At 27.6% G+C, this 13,895-nt stretch overlaps 1 protein-coding gene across 1 annotated transcript in view; it reads left to right on the top strand.

Moving 5' to 3' along the window:
• Positions 1-13,895, top strand: part of ft (cadherin-related tumor suppressor fat) — a 365,299-nt gene that overhangs the window by 293,722 nt on the left and 57,682 nt on the right. The window contains exons 3-5 of the mRNA XM_065501811.1: positions 4,458-4,691; positions 4,788-4,989; positions 11,047-11,450. Of these exons, the coding sequence (XP_065357883.1) occupies positions 4,458-4,691; positions 4,788-4,989; positions 11,047-11,450 (840 nt within the window). The remainder of the gene's footprint in view (positions 1-4,457; positions 4,692-4,787; positions 4,990-11,046; positions 11,451-13,895) is intronic.

The raw sequence follows: 13,895 nt of genomic DNA, 5'->3' as shown, positions 1-13,895 counted from the left end.
TTATTCACTCTTTCAACAAACTCTATTTCATATCTTTTTATTTATTATGAACAAAAAAATGCTTAAGATTAAATTCCTTGTATAATTTTTGCAACATTGTAAATACAAATTGTTTTCTACTTCAGACAACATCGTAAATATTTCTTTATATTTTATTTTTATAACCATTTATATATAAAAAAAAGAACTATTGTTGACCTTTTATAGTCTATCGCATAAATTTTCATTACAATTATGTTTACTTTTTCCTACTTTTTTACGTACGCTTGCTGTCTGCATACAAAAGCCCTTAACTGTTTGCTAGAATATAAAGCTGCAGAGATTTTTGTTTACAATGGCAGTTGGTGCTTAGGTTATTACTGATTTCGTTACCATATATAAATCTTAAATTTGGCTAGTTTATAAATAGTTTGAATAGTTGCAGTTTTATCTTAAGAAATAGAAATTTCAAGTGTAAATGATAAGGGTAATTAATATAGAAATCTGTAATATCTATTGCGGGAAATAAAATGTTTAGTTGCATCGCAAATTATTTCAAGGTTTAAGCTTAATTTAAATAGTTTTAAACTTTGTTTAACTAAATTCATATAACTCTAACCGATTTGTTTTAGATATAAATATTTATTTAAGAGATAATTGCTTAATTTAATTCCAAACCTAAAACTTAGTTAAATAAACACTTAATTTAATTTAACTAGAAGAATGACAAGCTGTTTATTTTCAGTTTAGAAATATTTTTTTAATCACAATTTACGTTGATTTGATTTAAATGCCTAAACTTTAGTGAACCAGGTTTAAACATAGTTTAACTTAGAGAAAATCAAGTTTAGCGATTTATTATAATTTCACAAATTTTTTTTAGGTGACAAATTAAAAAAAATTATTAGCTTAGCTTGAAATTTTAAACTTAATTTCATTAAGTTTAAACTACGTTTAACTAGGTGAATAATATATTATTTTTTATTTGTTTGGAAGGTTCATTTGAAATAACAACTGTTTTAAATATATCTCAATAATTAAACTTAAATTAAATAGGTACTATGTTTAAATGGGAGAAAATCAAGTTTAACTAATTATTTCAGTTTCGAAGATTAATTTGGAATGACAATTGGAATTGACTTAATTTAATTAAGTTTATGTTAAAACTTAGGAAATAAATAAATTAAATTAAATTAAACACATTAGAACTGAATGAGGCGTAAAAAATTGCCCATGATTTAATATTATTTATATAGAAAGTTTAAACTTAGTTTAACTAGGGAAATAATATATTATTTTTGGTTTTGTTTAGAAGGTTAATTTGAAATAAACATTGTTTTAAATATATCTCAATACTTATTAAATTAACTAGGTTTAAACTATGTTTAAATAGGAGCAAATCAAGTTTAAAGATTTATATCTATTTCGAAAAAAAATTTGGAATTGAAACTTAAGAAATCAATTGCTTAACTTAATTTCAATCCTTATACTTAGTTTAATAAATACAAAACTTAATTTAACTAGAAGAATTACAAGCGGTTTAATTTTAGTTTAGAAAATTTTGAGAAAATCAATTGTTTATCTTAATTTCAAACCTTAAACTTAGTTTAATAAATACTAAACGTAATTTAACTAAATTACAAGCGGTTTAATTTTAGTTCTGAACAATTTGAAAAAATCAAGTTTAACGATTTATTTCTATTTCAAAGAATAGTTTTGAATGGAAAATTAAGAAATCAATTGTTTAACTTAATTTCAAACCTTAAACTAGGTTTAGTAAATACTAAACATAATTTAACTGGAAGAATAACAAGAGGATTAATTTAAGTAAAAAAATTTTGAGAAACTCAAGTTTAACTATTAATTTCTATGTCGAAGAATAATTTGGGATGGAAAATTAAGAAACCAATTGTTTAACTTAATTTCAAATCTTTAACTTAGTTTAAGAAATACTAAACTTAATTTAACTAGAAAAATTACAAACGGTTTAATTTTAATTTATACAAATTTGAGAAAATCAAGTTTAATGATTTGTTTCTAATTCGAAGAATAATTTGGAATGTAAAATCAAGAAATCAATTGCTTAACATAATTTCAAACCTTGAACTTAGTTTAATAAATACTAAACTTAGTTTAACTAGAAGTATTACAATCGGTTTAATTTTAATTTATAAAAAATTTGAGAAAATCCAGTTTAACGATATATTTCTATTTCGAAGAATAATTTGGAATGGAAAATTAAGAAATCAATTGTTTAACTTAATTTCAAACCTTAAACTTAGTTTAATAAATACTAAAATTAATTCAATTTAATTAGAAGAATTATAAGTGGTTTAATTTTAGTTTAGAAAAATTTGAGAAAATTTAGTTTGACTATTCATTTTTATTTCAAAACTTAATTTAACTAGAGGTATTACAAGCCGTTTATTTTAGAAAAATTTGAAAAAATCAAGTTGAATGATTTATTTTTATTTTGAAGATTAATTTGAAATAGAAAATTAAGAAATCTATTGCTTGACTTAATTTCAAACCTTAAACTTAATTTAATAAAACTGAACTTAATTTAACTGGAAGATTAACAAGCTGTTTATTTTCACTATACGAATATTCCTTAAATCACAATTATATCGTTAAACTTGATTTCAATGCTATTTAACTAAGTTTAACATTATTTTAACTATGAGAAAAGCAAGTTTAGCGATTAATTATAATTTCACAGATTTCTTATGTGACAAATTAAAAAATTAATAGTTTTACTTAGTTTCAAACCTTAAACTTAATTTCATAAAGTTTAAACTTAGTTTAACTATGGAAGTAATATATTATTAATTTTTTTGTTTTGAAGGTTTATGGTTTCAATATAAATCAATATTTAAACATAAAATAAATAGGTTTAAACTGTGTTTAAGTGGTAGGAAAACAAATTTAACGATTTATTTCTGTGAAAATAATTTCAAATGAAAATTAAGAAAAAATTTCTTAACTTAGTTTCAAATTTTATACTTAGCTTGATATAGTTTAAATTTAGTTTAACTAGGGGAATATTAATTTTTTTATTACAGCTTTGAAGTTTTGTTTAAATCATAAATTATTCAAAATTATTTCACATAGCTTTTTCTTATTTTGGAGTCATCCATTTGGTGCTCTTCTGTCCTAGGATTTTTATTAATCATTAGGTGCTTCTTGAGCCTCAAGTACCTTAATATAAAAATAATCGGTAGGACTAAAAATTGTCTTCGGCTTGTATAGATAATTAGCAGTCTGCTAGGCAATAACAATATCAGATGAATACTAATATAATACTTGCATCTATTATACATTACTTATGCATATAATACTAACATTTTTCTTACCAATTTGGCATTATTCCAGCCATCTTAAGAAACTACTTATTTATAATACCTACAACGATTTTAAAATTTATTTAAAATTCAACAGGAAAACTTTAATTGTTTCGCGCAACTTTGCCTTTGAAATTCAAAATGCAATTTGCTAAAAAATAAAAAAAAACTATTTTACAACAAAATTAACACCTTTCCCTTTTTACGAGTATATTTAAAATTTAACAATTGTGTGCATTAAAAAGGTATCTTAAATCCTAATAAGCTTCAGTTGGCACAAAAATCATAAAAATCTTTACATGACTCACCCTAAGAGGATGTAAATGTGGTTTTGTGCAGGGAATTGTTAAAATTTATTAAAACCAAACCTTTATTCCAACTACTTGACATAAGAAAAACAACACAAAAACCAAGATGAAAATACGAACAAAAATTATCATAATAAGAAAATAAAAAGAAACAGTCTATTTGTTTGCTTCTTTAAGCCAAAAAGATTTGCTTAAACATGTACATGTTTTGTTAACACTTTTTTTTATTTACTTCTTTTGATGTTATTGTTGTGTACTAAACAACAATATAAGTATTTATAAATTTATTTCATGTTGTTGTTATTGTTGTTGCTGCTGCTGCTGATGCTAATGTTGTTGTTTTAGTTGTTGTTGGTTTATTTTATAACTCAACTGTAAGACAACACTCCACTCCAGACAAGTCTCAACAATGTCTGGCAGACGCATGCGTGACATGAATACAAAATGACAGCTGTTTCCACCTATACTTCTTTATATACACTTTTTTTCTGCTTATTTTGTATTTTGCGAATGAAAAAATATGATCGACCAAAAACCGAACAAAAAAAAAGAAAGAATAAAAGTGTTGGAAGAAGGAATATAATATTTTTTAGCAACCACAAAACCGCACAATAAAAATAAAGGTTTTTAAAACGCCACATTTGAAGGATTCCACATATAGGCAACATAAAAAACAACAACAACAAACCAATATTAAACTACATTTAATTTTAATAATTTTTAATTTATTTTTTTTATTTGATTTTATTTTTATAATAAATTTATTTGCTTGTTTTTTGCAAGAAAAATGTAACAGATTTTTTTGAATTTTTGTGTTTCTTTGCGACAGGTGACCGACACCAATGACAATCCACCACAATTTGATGTGCCCGTTTATTCATTTGATATACCCGAAAACGCCCCACGTGGCTATCAAGTAGGCATTATAGCAGCCACAGATCCTGACTTGGGCAACAATGCTGTGGTAACATATACCGTAATCTCTGATTGGGCCAATGATGTATTCAGTTTAAATCCTCAAACAGGCGTTTTGACATTGACAGCCCGTTTGGATTATGAAGAGGTAAATAAAATTAAAAACTTCGTATTTTTTTATTCATTCTTAGGTTTATTTATAAAAAAATCATTGTTCATACATTGTTGCTTTACTTTATTTTAGATACAACATTATATTTTGGTGGTGCAAGCCCAAGATAATGGCCAACCTAGTCTTTCCACCACCTTGACGGTTTATTGTAATGTTTTGGATTTAAATGATAATCCACCAGTTTTTGATCCCATGAGTTATTCAATGGAGATTTATGAGAATGTTTCAATTGGAACACCTGTTGTGACGGTGATGGCCACAGATATTGATTCAGGTATGTGAAATGTGATTGTTTTCTTGTTACTTTGTTTTGCTTACAAAGTAATATAATTTTTTTTTCGCTTTTTTATATTTATGAGCTATCAGTTTGGTTGTATTTTGTATTTCGTTTATTTTTTTTTATAAAATTTATTTAAAAACAAAGTGATTTCTGTGGTTTTTGATGTTAACCGTAGAAATTCTTTAGAAATGATGTTTAAGTTTCATTTAAGTGAAATTTAGGTTTGCTATGTAAAAAATTGCAAATAAAAAGATTTATAATTTTGAAGAATCATCTTTCTGATGAATTAGTAAAAGTCTTTAAAACGGTTTAATACATTAAGGTTTTGGGGTCACAAATGTAAGAAAGTGAAAATATGATTGTTTCAAATAAATCGTATATAACAGAAAAATATAAGTTATTTTTCATACATTTTTAAATTTAATTGGTACGGGGACATTTTTCCAACAAAATTTAAAAAAAAACATTGGTTTAAATTTGTAATTAAATTTGGGTATTGAGAACCATGAATTTTTTAAGATTCTTTACAGAACTAGCAATATTAAGATCACCACACCAACTATACTCTAATCAAGAAAACGAGCCCATCAGGCCCTCTATCGTACTCCTTGGAAACTGTCATTTATACCACTAAACACCAGACATGAAAACAGGAAATGTGTTAGGAAATGTTAGAGAGTCTCTTCCGCCTTCTGTCATGCCCTACAAGCGCAGTATCAGAAAGTTTAATGGAAACTGCATACGATATCACCTTCAGATGCCCAGTTAATACACTCACTGGTCTCTCGCAGGATTTTTCCTGTTATATTTCAACATTGGCTAGATAGAGGGAATCCTATCCGTCCTACAGAATTCACAGTAAACATATAAACTAGTCCCGTAGCGTTTATTTTATTTTAAGATTGCCTTTGTTTTGTTTCCACATTGAGTAGTATCCTCTGTGAAAATAACCCAGTCAGTATTTTAAGACATTTTTGAGTCTTTGTAATAGTTCTCTTATCATAATATACAGTTTTATTGGTAGAAATTACAAGACTTTTTAAAGAGTCTTTTATTACTCGTAAATTTGATCATATTATACTCGTGTTCAATACATTTTGTTACGTTTTTTTAATAAATCGAATACCTTTTTAATAAAAAGATTCAGATTCGAAAAAAAACTCAGTTTCGTGCTTTATAACAAAATAATCATCCAAATTAATACTGGATAAATTATAGGAATCACTGCTCATCATTCTTCAACCCTCTCTAGACTCATTCATATCAAATATTTCAAATGGAAACGACCAAAAAGATACCCAGATTAGTTGCAAATTATTTACATATAGGGGATTTACAATAAATGACGTATCTTATGAACGCGGTTCTTGTTTTTAATAACTTATATAGCATTTAGAAGGGTACATGTCTGTCATTTATTAGTTATTGAACATTATAGTGTAAACAACAAAGTTTTTTTTGCTATGAAAATGTCGAAATTTGAAAAAAAAGTACTGCAGAAGCAGACCGATTGCTCACCAATGCTTATGGTGATTGTGTTTCAATGGTTTCAATGTGCGAGAAATGGTTTATGCTGTTCAGAAGTGGTGATTTTGATACGAAAACAAAGATCGCCCAATAATGTTTGGAGGCATTAATCCATAAAGATTGTTGTCAAACTCAACAAAAGCTTGCAAAATCATTGGGTGATACTCAATCAGCAATTTCAAAAAGTTTGCATGCAGCAGGATTCATCCAAATGCAGGGAAATTTAGTACCATACGACTTGAAATTGAAATACCTTGAATCAACACAAAAGCCAAATTTCCATGGCTCTAAGGTAATTCTCTGTGGGAGCAAAAGAGTCCTATCTATTATAAGCTGCTGAAATCTGACCAGCACAGGGAACCTTGGCCGAAAGACGCCCAGAATTTGCGGCCAGACATGAAACCGTAATATTCCATCATGACAACGAAGAGCACTTCTTTTGGCGCGGAATCCATATGTTGCCAAAAAGACAATGGCCAATACTTTGAATAAATTTCTATTGTACAAATGTTTCAAAATTAAATTTAAATATTTGAAAAAATTTCGCAATTTTAAGTCATACACCCAATACATGTATATAAAAAGAAATCTCCATAAAATTTTATAAACGAGATGACACGATGCTAAAGAGTTCTATTTGTCATATAGGTACATTTTATATAGCTGAAAAATTTAAATAACTTAATTTAATAACCGAATAGTTTCAGATACAATAGACCAGAAACATCGTATTATTTATGGATTATCTCTATATTAATGGTAAACTTGGATATGCAAAATATGTTTATTGTTATATGCGGCTGGAAGAGCCCCTTCAAATGATATCCCATATTCTTGAAAGAAAGTACAAATATTTCCAAAAAACTGAAAAAACCTTTTTTTTGAAAATTGTCCAGTTCACGAACGATTATAACTAGACCCAAAATGTTTTGGGAGACATCCTAACGAAATCACATTTTTCCTCTGCCTACGAAGTCAGTTGCTCTACGGTTTAAATTTGTGAGAAAACCATTCACTTTATTAGCGTCCACAATTACTTAAAATCTTAACACAATTTTAAATTTTCAAACGCCATATAACCAATTCCACAAAATCCCTGTTATCTTCAATTAAAATAACTTTCCTTATTATATACAATGTTCTAATTCTGTTGACCATCTATATGCGCTATATGAAAAACAAATTATAAACCAATAACACCGTATAATAGCAGCAACATCCATTTAAAGGTGTGCTTTATATAAAAATAATATGAATAACAGTTATTTATAATGTTTTTTTTTAACAACAACATTCGAAAAACAACCACAATAAAAACCAACAACAACAACAAAAAAATTATAAAAAACCAAAAACATTTACCGCATATTTAACCGAATGACCGACTAAAAACAACAACATTTTTGCTGTTTCTTCTGCTGCTGCAGCATTTGTTGAACATTGTTTTATAATTTAAGCTCTGAAAACAAAAAAAAACAAGACAAAATACGAGAAGCTCCCTCTTAGACCACATTATCATCACACAACTCAAAATATAAAGAAAAACCTTTAATATTTGTAGAAAAGTTTAGCTAAAGTTGTTTGAAATAGAAAAAGTCATTTTTAGTGATGAAAAATTGAATTCTAAAGCAAAAAGTGGTAACAGCAACAGCTATACAAACCAGTGGTGTTGTATGCGAGAAATAAAATATAAAAAAGACTAGACACGATTTATGGCTGACACCTTTTTCTTAACATCAATGAAAAATAATTTCAATGAAATTTTCATATACAAATATAGAGAAGTGTTGTGAAGAAAATCTAGATTCATTTCTATATTTTTTTTTTTCAAGTCTTCAATTGCACTGTAAACCGCATATAGAAAATTAAGCCAAGTATAGGACTAACTATGAATTAGTTACAACTTAGCATACTTATTTTCTTTGGAAGATTAGGTTTTTTTTTTGTTTAGCTTTTTCCTCAGTAAAGGAGTGCAGCTAGATTATGAAAGTTAAGGTAGAAATGGGGTTTGGTAAAAGTGCTGGAATTGGCGGGTATGGCAAATGTTGTAAGTTGAGGGCTATGTTTTACTGAAATTCGAAAATAGTTCAATTAAAAATTTAAAAAAAAAATTGCATTTAGTTTAGGGGCTGATTAAGAAACACGAGTGGAAAACAATTTCCATATTTTTGTATGAAAAGCACTCTGTTTTAAAATAATTTTTGAGTGTTTTTCATGCAAAAATTTAAGAAATGTTTTCCAGACGTGTTTCTGATTCAGACCCTTGAGATATTGTTAATAGAAAATTATTAATAAAAACCAAACACATTACCTCGGTTTATAGCCATGTCCATTTATCCGTCATTATGTTGAAGTCAATTTTCCGAAGCCCCCTAGTAACCTAGATACATGATGAAAACATCAATATATCTGCTATATTCCTGGTTAGGTCGCTATTTAAATTCGAGAAAATCGGATAACAAATGGCTGAGATAAGAAAAAAATCACGACCAACTCGATGTTTGACCTATTTATCATATATATCCGGATTACAAAGTCATTATAACATAGCCAATATGGATAACTAAAGATAAACAGTACAAAGACCTTTCCAACGTCGTATAACGCCATAGATATTCGGACCGACAATAGGTCAAAATCGGGAAAAGTATTTTTTTCCAACAAAAAGTTGTTTCTTTCTACTTTTTTAACAACAAAATTTTACGCCAGAAAAATTTATTTTCCCCAACAATTTTTTTCGCCCGAAATTTATTTTCACCAAAATTTTTTTTTACTATAAATTTGTTTCGAATTTTTACCAAAAATATTTTTTTCAACAATTATTTTTTTCAATCTTTATCTTAAATTGTACTTTTGTGAAGGGTATATACAATTCAGCACAGCCGAATGTCTGACTTGTTCGTTTTTAAAATGTCCACGTTTTTAACAAAGAAGAAATTTGATTTTCCCAAGTATTTTCCAAATATTTAATCACTTTTTTTCATACAAAAATATAAGAAGTGATTTTCAGACGAGTTTCTGAGTCAGACCCTTGAGATATTCTTAATAGAAAGTTATTAATTAAAACCATTCGTGTTAACTCGGTTTATAGCCATGTCCGCATATTCGTCTGTATGTTGAAATCTACTTTCCGAAGACCCCAAAGAACTTAAATACATAATGAAAACATCAATATATTCGCTATATTCCTGGTTCGATCGCTATATAAATTCCAGTAAATCGGTCAACAAATGGCTAAGATAAGAAAAAAATCACGACCAACTCGATGCTTGGATTCGATATCTGGATTACAAAGCCATTATAACATAAACGATATGGATATCTAATGATAGACATTTCAAATACCTTTCCATAGGAATTCGGACTGACAATGGAAATGGAAAATCCGGCTTTTTTTTTTCATTCTGATTTTTTTGACAATTTTTCACAACAACTTTTTTCGCCCGAAATGTATTTTCACCAAAATTTTTTTTTTACAAAAAAATTTGTTACCAAAATTTTTTCTTTCAACAAAATTTTTTTTTTCAATCTTTATCTTTAAGTTTACTTTGGTGAAGGGTATATACGATTCAAAACAGCCACATATAGCTTTCTTACTTGTTCGCTTTTAAAATGTCTACGTTTTCTAATAAAGAAAAATTTTGATTTTCCCAAGTATTTTTCAAAATATTTAATCACTTGTTGTTATATCTATCAATCTGTTTAATGTATTTAGCAAATAATTTTAAAGTTATTTAACAAAACTCTTTATAAACTTATAAGGTTATAAATACTTGTTCCACTATCCAGGTGGTAGTATTTCAAAACTATATTAATCTTCCACTAATTCAACAATAATTATCTAAGTACTTCACTGCTAACAAGATAAGTACATTCCCAGCCAGTAGTTTCCCTTGAAAACCTTTATGGTGCCATATATAGGTTAAACCAGCATTTGTACTCCTCGTACCTTTACCTAAATAGAATTCTCTTTAAATTCAATTGATGTTTGATTCACTTAGCAATTTATCATAATCACAAACAATAGACAACAACCGACTACAGTAGCTTTACTTTAATAATAATAAAAAAAAAATAAAAAAGAATAACTGAAAAATCCTTTATTTAAAAGAAGAAAGCTAAAAAGGTTATATAGCCAAGAAGTTAACATGTTGATGCTAGAAATTTAAAAAAAAATACAATATTGCAGTGAGTGGGAGCTTTCAAAAACCTTAATGTATACACAAAATATGAAAAGATGAACTGTGTTAAGGCGTCATAATTTTCAATGTAATTATCTTGTTGGCTTTTGCTAAACAATCATCATCAGCTAACTCACTTACAGAAAAATTTCCTATAAACAAAAAACCACAAAATCCAATATAACCTAAGTAGCTAACTTAACTGGCTGATTTGTAACCTATTTTTTGTTTCATTCTTATTTTCTCATTTAATTTCTATTTTCTATTTTTTTATTATTATTTTTATTTAATAATCTTTCTATTTTCTATTTCATATAAAAAAAAAAACATCTACAATATCAAGGTGATAACGGTCGTATTGAGTATACGATTACATCGGGTGATGATAATAATGATTTTGAAATATTTTCAAACGGTACCATACGTACGCAACGTACATTGGATCGTGAAACAAAAAGTTCATACAATTTAATTGTAACCGCAAGAGATTGTGCCAAAGAATTCCCCATGATGTATGACGATCATAATGATCACGATAATGATGTTGATGACGATGCTGCTGCTGATGCTAATAATGATGTACGAGTAAATCAATATCAGTCAATGCCATACAATTTGCAACGTCAACGTCGTCAGTATTTACAATATCAACAGCAACTACAGTTGCAGCAATTGCAACAGCAGCAACAACAGCAATACGGTGGTGTAGTTCAGGAGCCACAACAACGTTTATCATCAACAGTACAGGTAAGTTTTAATGTTTTATTTTATTTTTTTCATGTATCTAAACAAAATAGAAAATAAATGTGTAATATTTTGTCGGTTTTGGCAAAGGTACCCTACGTTTATTAATTGTATAGAGAATTTAGTAAAGATTTGGTTACAGTTTGAAAGTGAAAAATTTATTTACACAAAATTGTTCCTTTTCCCAAACGATCATCTGAAACATGTTGCCAAGATCAGTATTAAACTCTCAGCAAAAGAAGATCTAAGAAGAAAGTATAATTTGTAAATTTTCCAGCTTCATATATGAAGATATAGGTCGACCAGGGGTGTACTTGAATCGATGTGGGATAACCTGACAATTTTTGAGTTGTTACATTCCGCCAACAAATTTGAAATACCAAAAACATTAGTGAAAAATAAGTATAATATTTAAATTTGTAAGTGGATACGTTTATACTTTTGGAGTGATAAAATTGTGATTAACCAACTAAAAAAGATTCAAATTAATTTTTTCGGATTTGTCTTCCCAGATTGCTCACATTTGAAAATTTCCCCCAAAGACAGCAATATGTTGCTAAACCATTATTTCCTTTAAAACTTTAGAAACCTAGTTTTACAAAAATAACATACTTATCTCAAATGTAGTGAATTTCTGCTTCGTCTTACACATTTTTATTAACTTATGTATGTTTTATATTTTCCTAAACCCATTAATTTAATTACATTTCATTGATAAACTTGTTTATATCTTTAAAAACAATGTAGCTTTCTTAATTAACTTAATTTAATCTATTTATTCGTGGATTTTTTACAGCTTGGCAAAAAAAAATGTGCTTTAAAAATACAAAACTTGAATACCATTCAAATTTAGTTGTTTATGATAATGAATTTGTATAATACTACTTTGTAGTCTTTGTATTTTTCTTAATCACATAATTAAATTTAATGTCTGTCATGTTGTACAAAAATTGTTTTAGATGGTGGTACGATAATTTCTTAAAACTACTGCTGATCGAAGACAGAAGTAAATAAACATTTAGCATTAGAATTAGTTATTAACGACTAATACCCTACATTTTCTTGAATTTCTTATTTCGATTCAAGTTTCAGCAAAATTTATTCTACTACAAAAAATAACTTCCAAAGAAGTGCAATAGTAAGAGAATTTTCAAAATGGTATTATCAACGAATTTCGATAGGAATGTACTAGTGCGGAAGTTCTTCTTTATTGATTGTTATTTATTGAATCGAAATTAATGTAATGAGGCAATAACTTCGATCATGTTCCTTGATTCGAAAAAAGGTTTTATGTTTTTTTTCTACAAATTGATTTTAAAATATTAAAACATTAATGTGCCTTATATAAAAATGTGAAAAAATTAAAAGTAGTTGATTGATGCAAAACATTCTACTATTATTGAATTATTTCCATTTCAAATTATTCTCATCAACTGTCAAATTTCTAGTAAATAGTGCCAGCTAAAATGGAGCTGGAACTATTCACTAAGATATACTTTTTTATGAGTATTTCAGAAATATCCAATTGAATTTCAGAAATTTCTAATTATTTTTTAGATATTTCCAAGATAAGATAAGAATTGTTTTTCTACACCAAATCAAAATTTTCTGTGAGTTTTGGGTGTCTCTTGAATAGATAGAGGGTTTTTATCGCTCACCATACTCTAACCAACGTAGAAAGTCTGGCTGACGGTCATGCGAACTCTTTTCATGAATGCGAATTTACAATGTCATGGAATTTGTATCTTCCATGATACAACTGGAAAAAGAAGCTCATACAAATAACCTACGATAACTTTACAGGAAGCTGTAACAAATAAGTTGTAGAGAAAATATCTAAGCATCTCATATACCACTGTTCAGTTTTCTGCGACTTGAGATAAGAATTGTTTTTCTACAGGCGATGTAGGAGTGATTTACACTTTTATTAGAGGAGTTAATTACACTAGAAGAATGACGAATCAAGATTTTGGTACGATTTAGTTTACGAAATCACTATGTAACCTAATGCTGGGCCCCATTTAGCCAGTTGCCAAGGAGCACAGTTTTCAGGGGAATAGTAATGAAATAATAACACATTGAAAAAGCAAGATATGAGACGCTAACAGGCAATAGATATAATCAACTATCAGAATGGCTGTATCAACAGAATATTTTCCTTGGCATAAATCTGCGCCAGCAACATAATTGTCACAAAAACCATAATTTTTTTGTTTGTGAAATTTCATTTTTAATTTTATTACTATTTTATGTTGTTAACTTATTTTTTCAGTTTTGAATTTGTTTTTATTAGAACTTTTATAGAATTAAAAAAGAATGTCAATACTTTAAAAAAGTAAACAAATTTTGACAAGCACAGTATGTAAACACAAAGGGGAAAAAAATTATCAGCTGATTAGTTGCACAGTCCTTATTAATAGACCTTGATTCTGGACAATTTTTTTATTT

Source organism: Calliphora vicina, chromosome 2 (genome assembly GCF_958450345.1).
Source record: "Calliphora vicina chromosome 2, idCalVici1.1, whole genome shotgun sequence".
In the NCBI taxonomy this organism is placed as follows: domain Eukaryota; kingdom Metazoa; phylum Arthropoda; class Insecta; order Diptera; family Calliphoridae; genus Calliphora; species Calliphora vicina.
The sequence above is the reverse complement of the archived record's forward strand: the minus strand, read 5'-3'. Positions and strand labels throughout refer to the sequence as shown.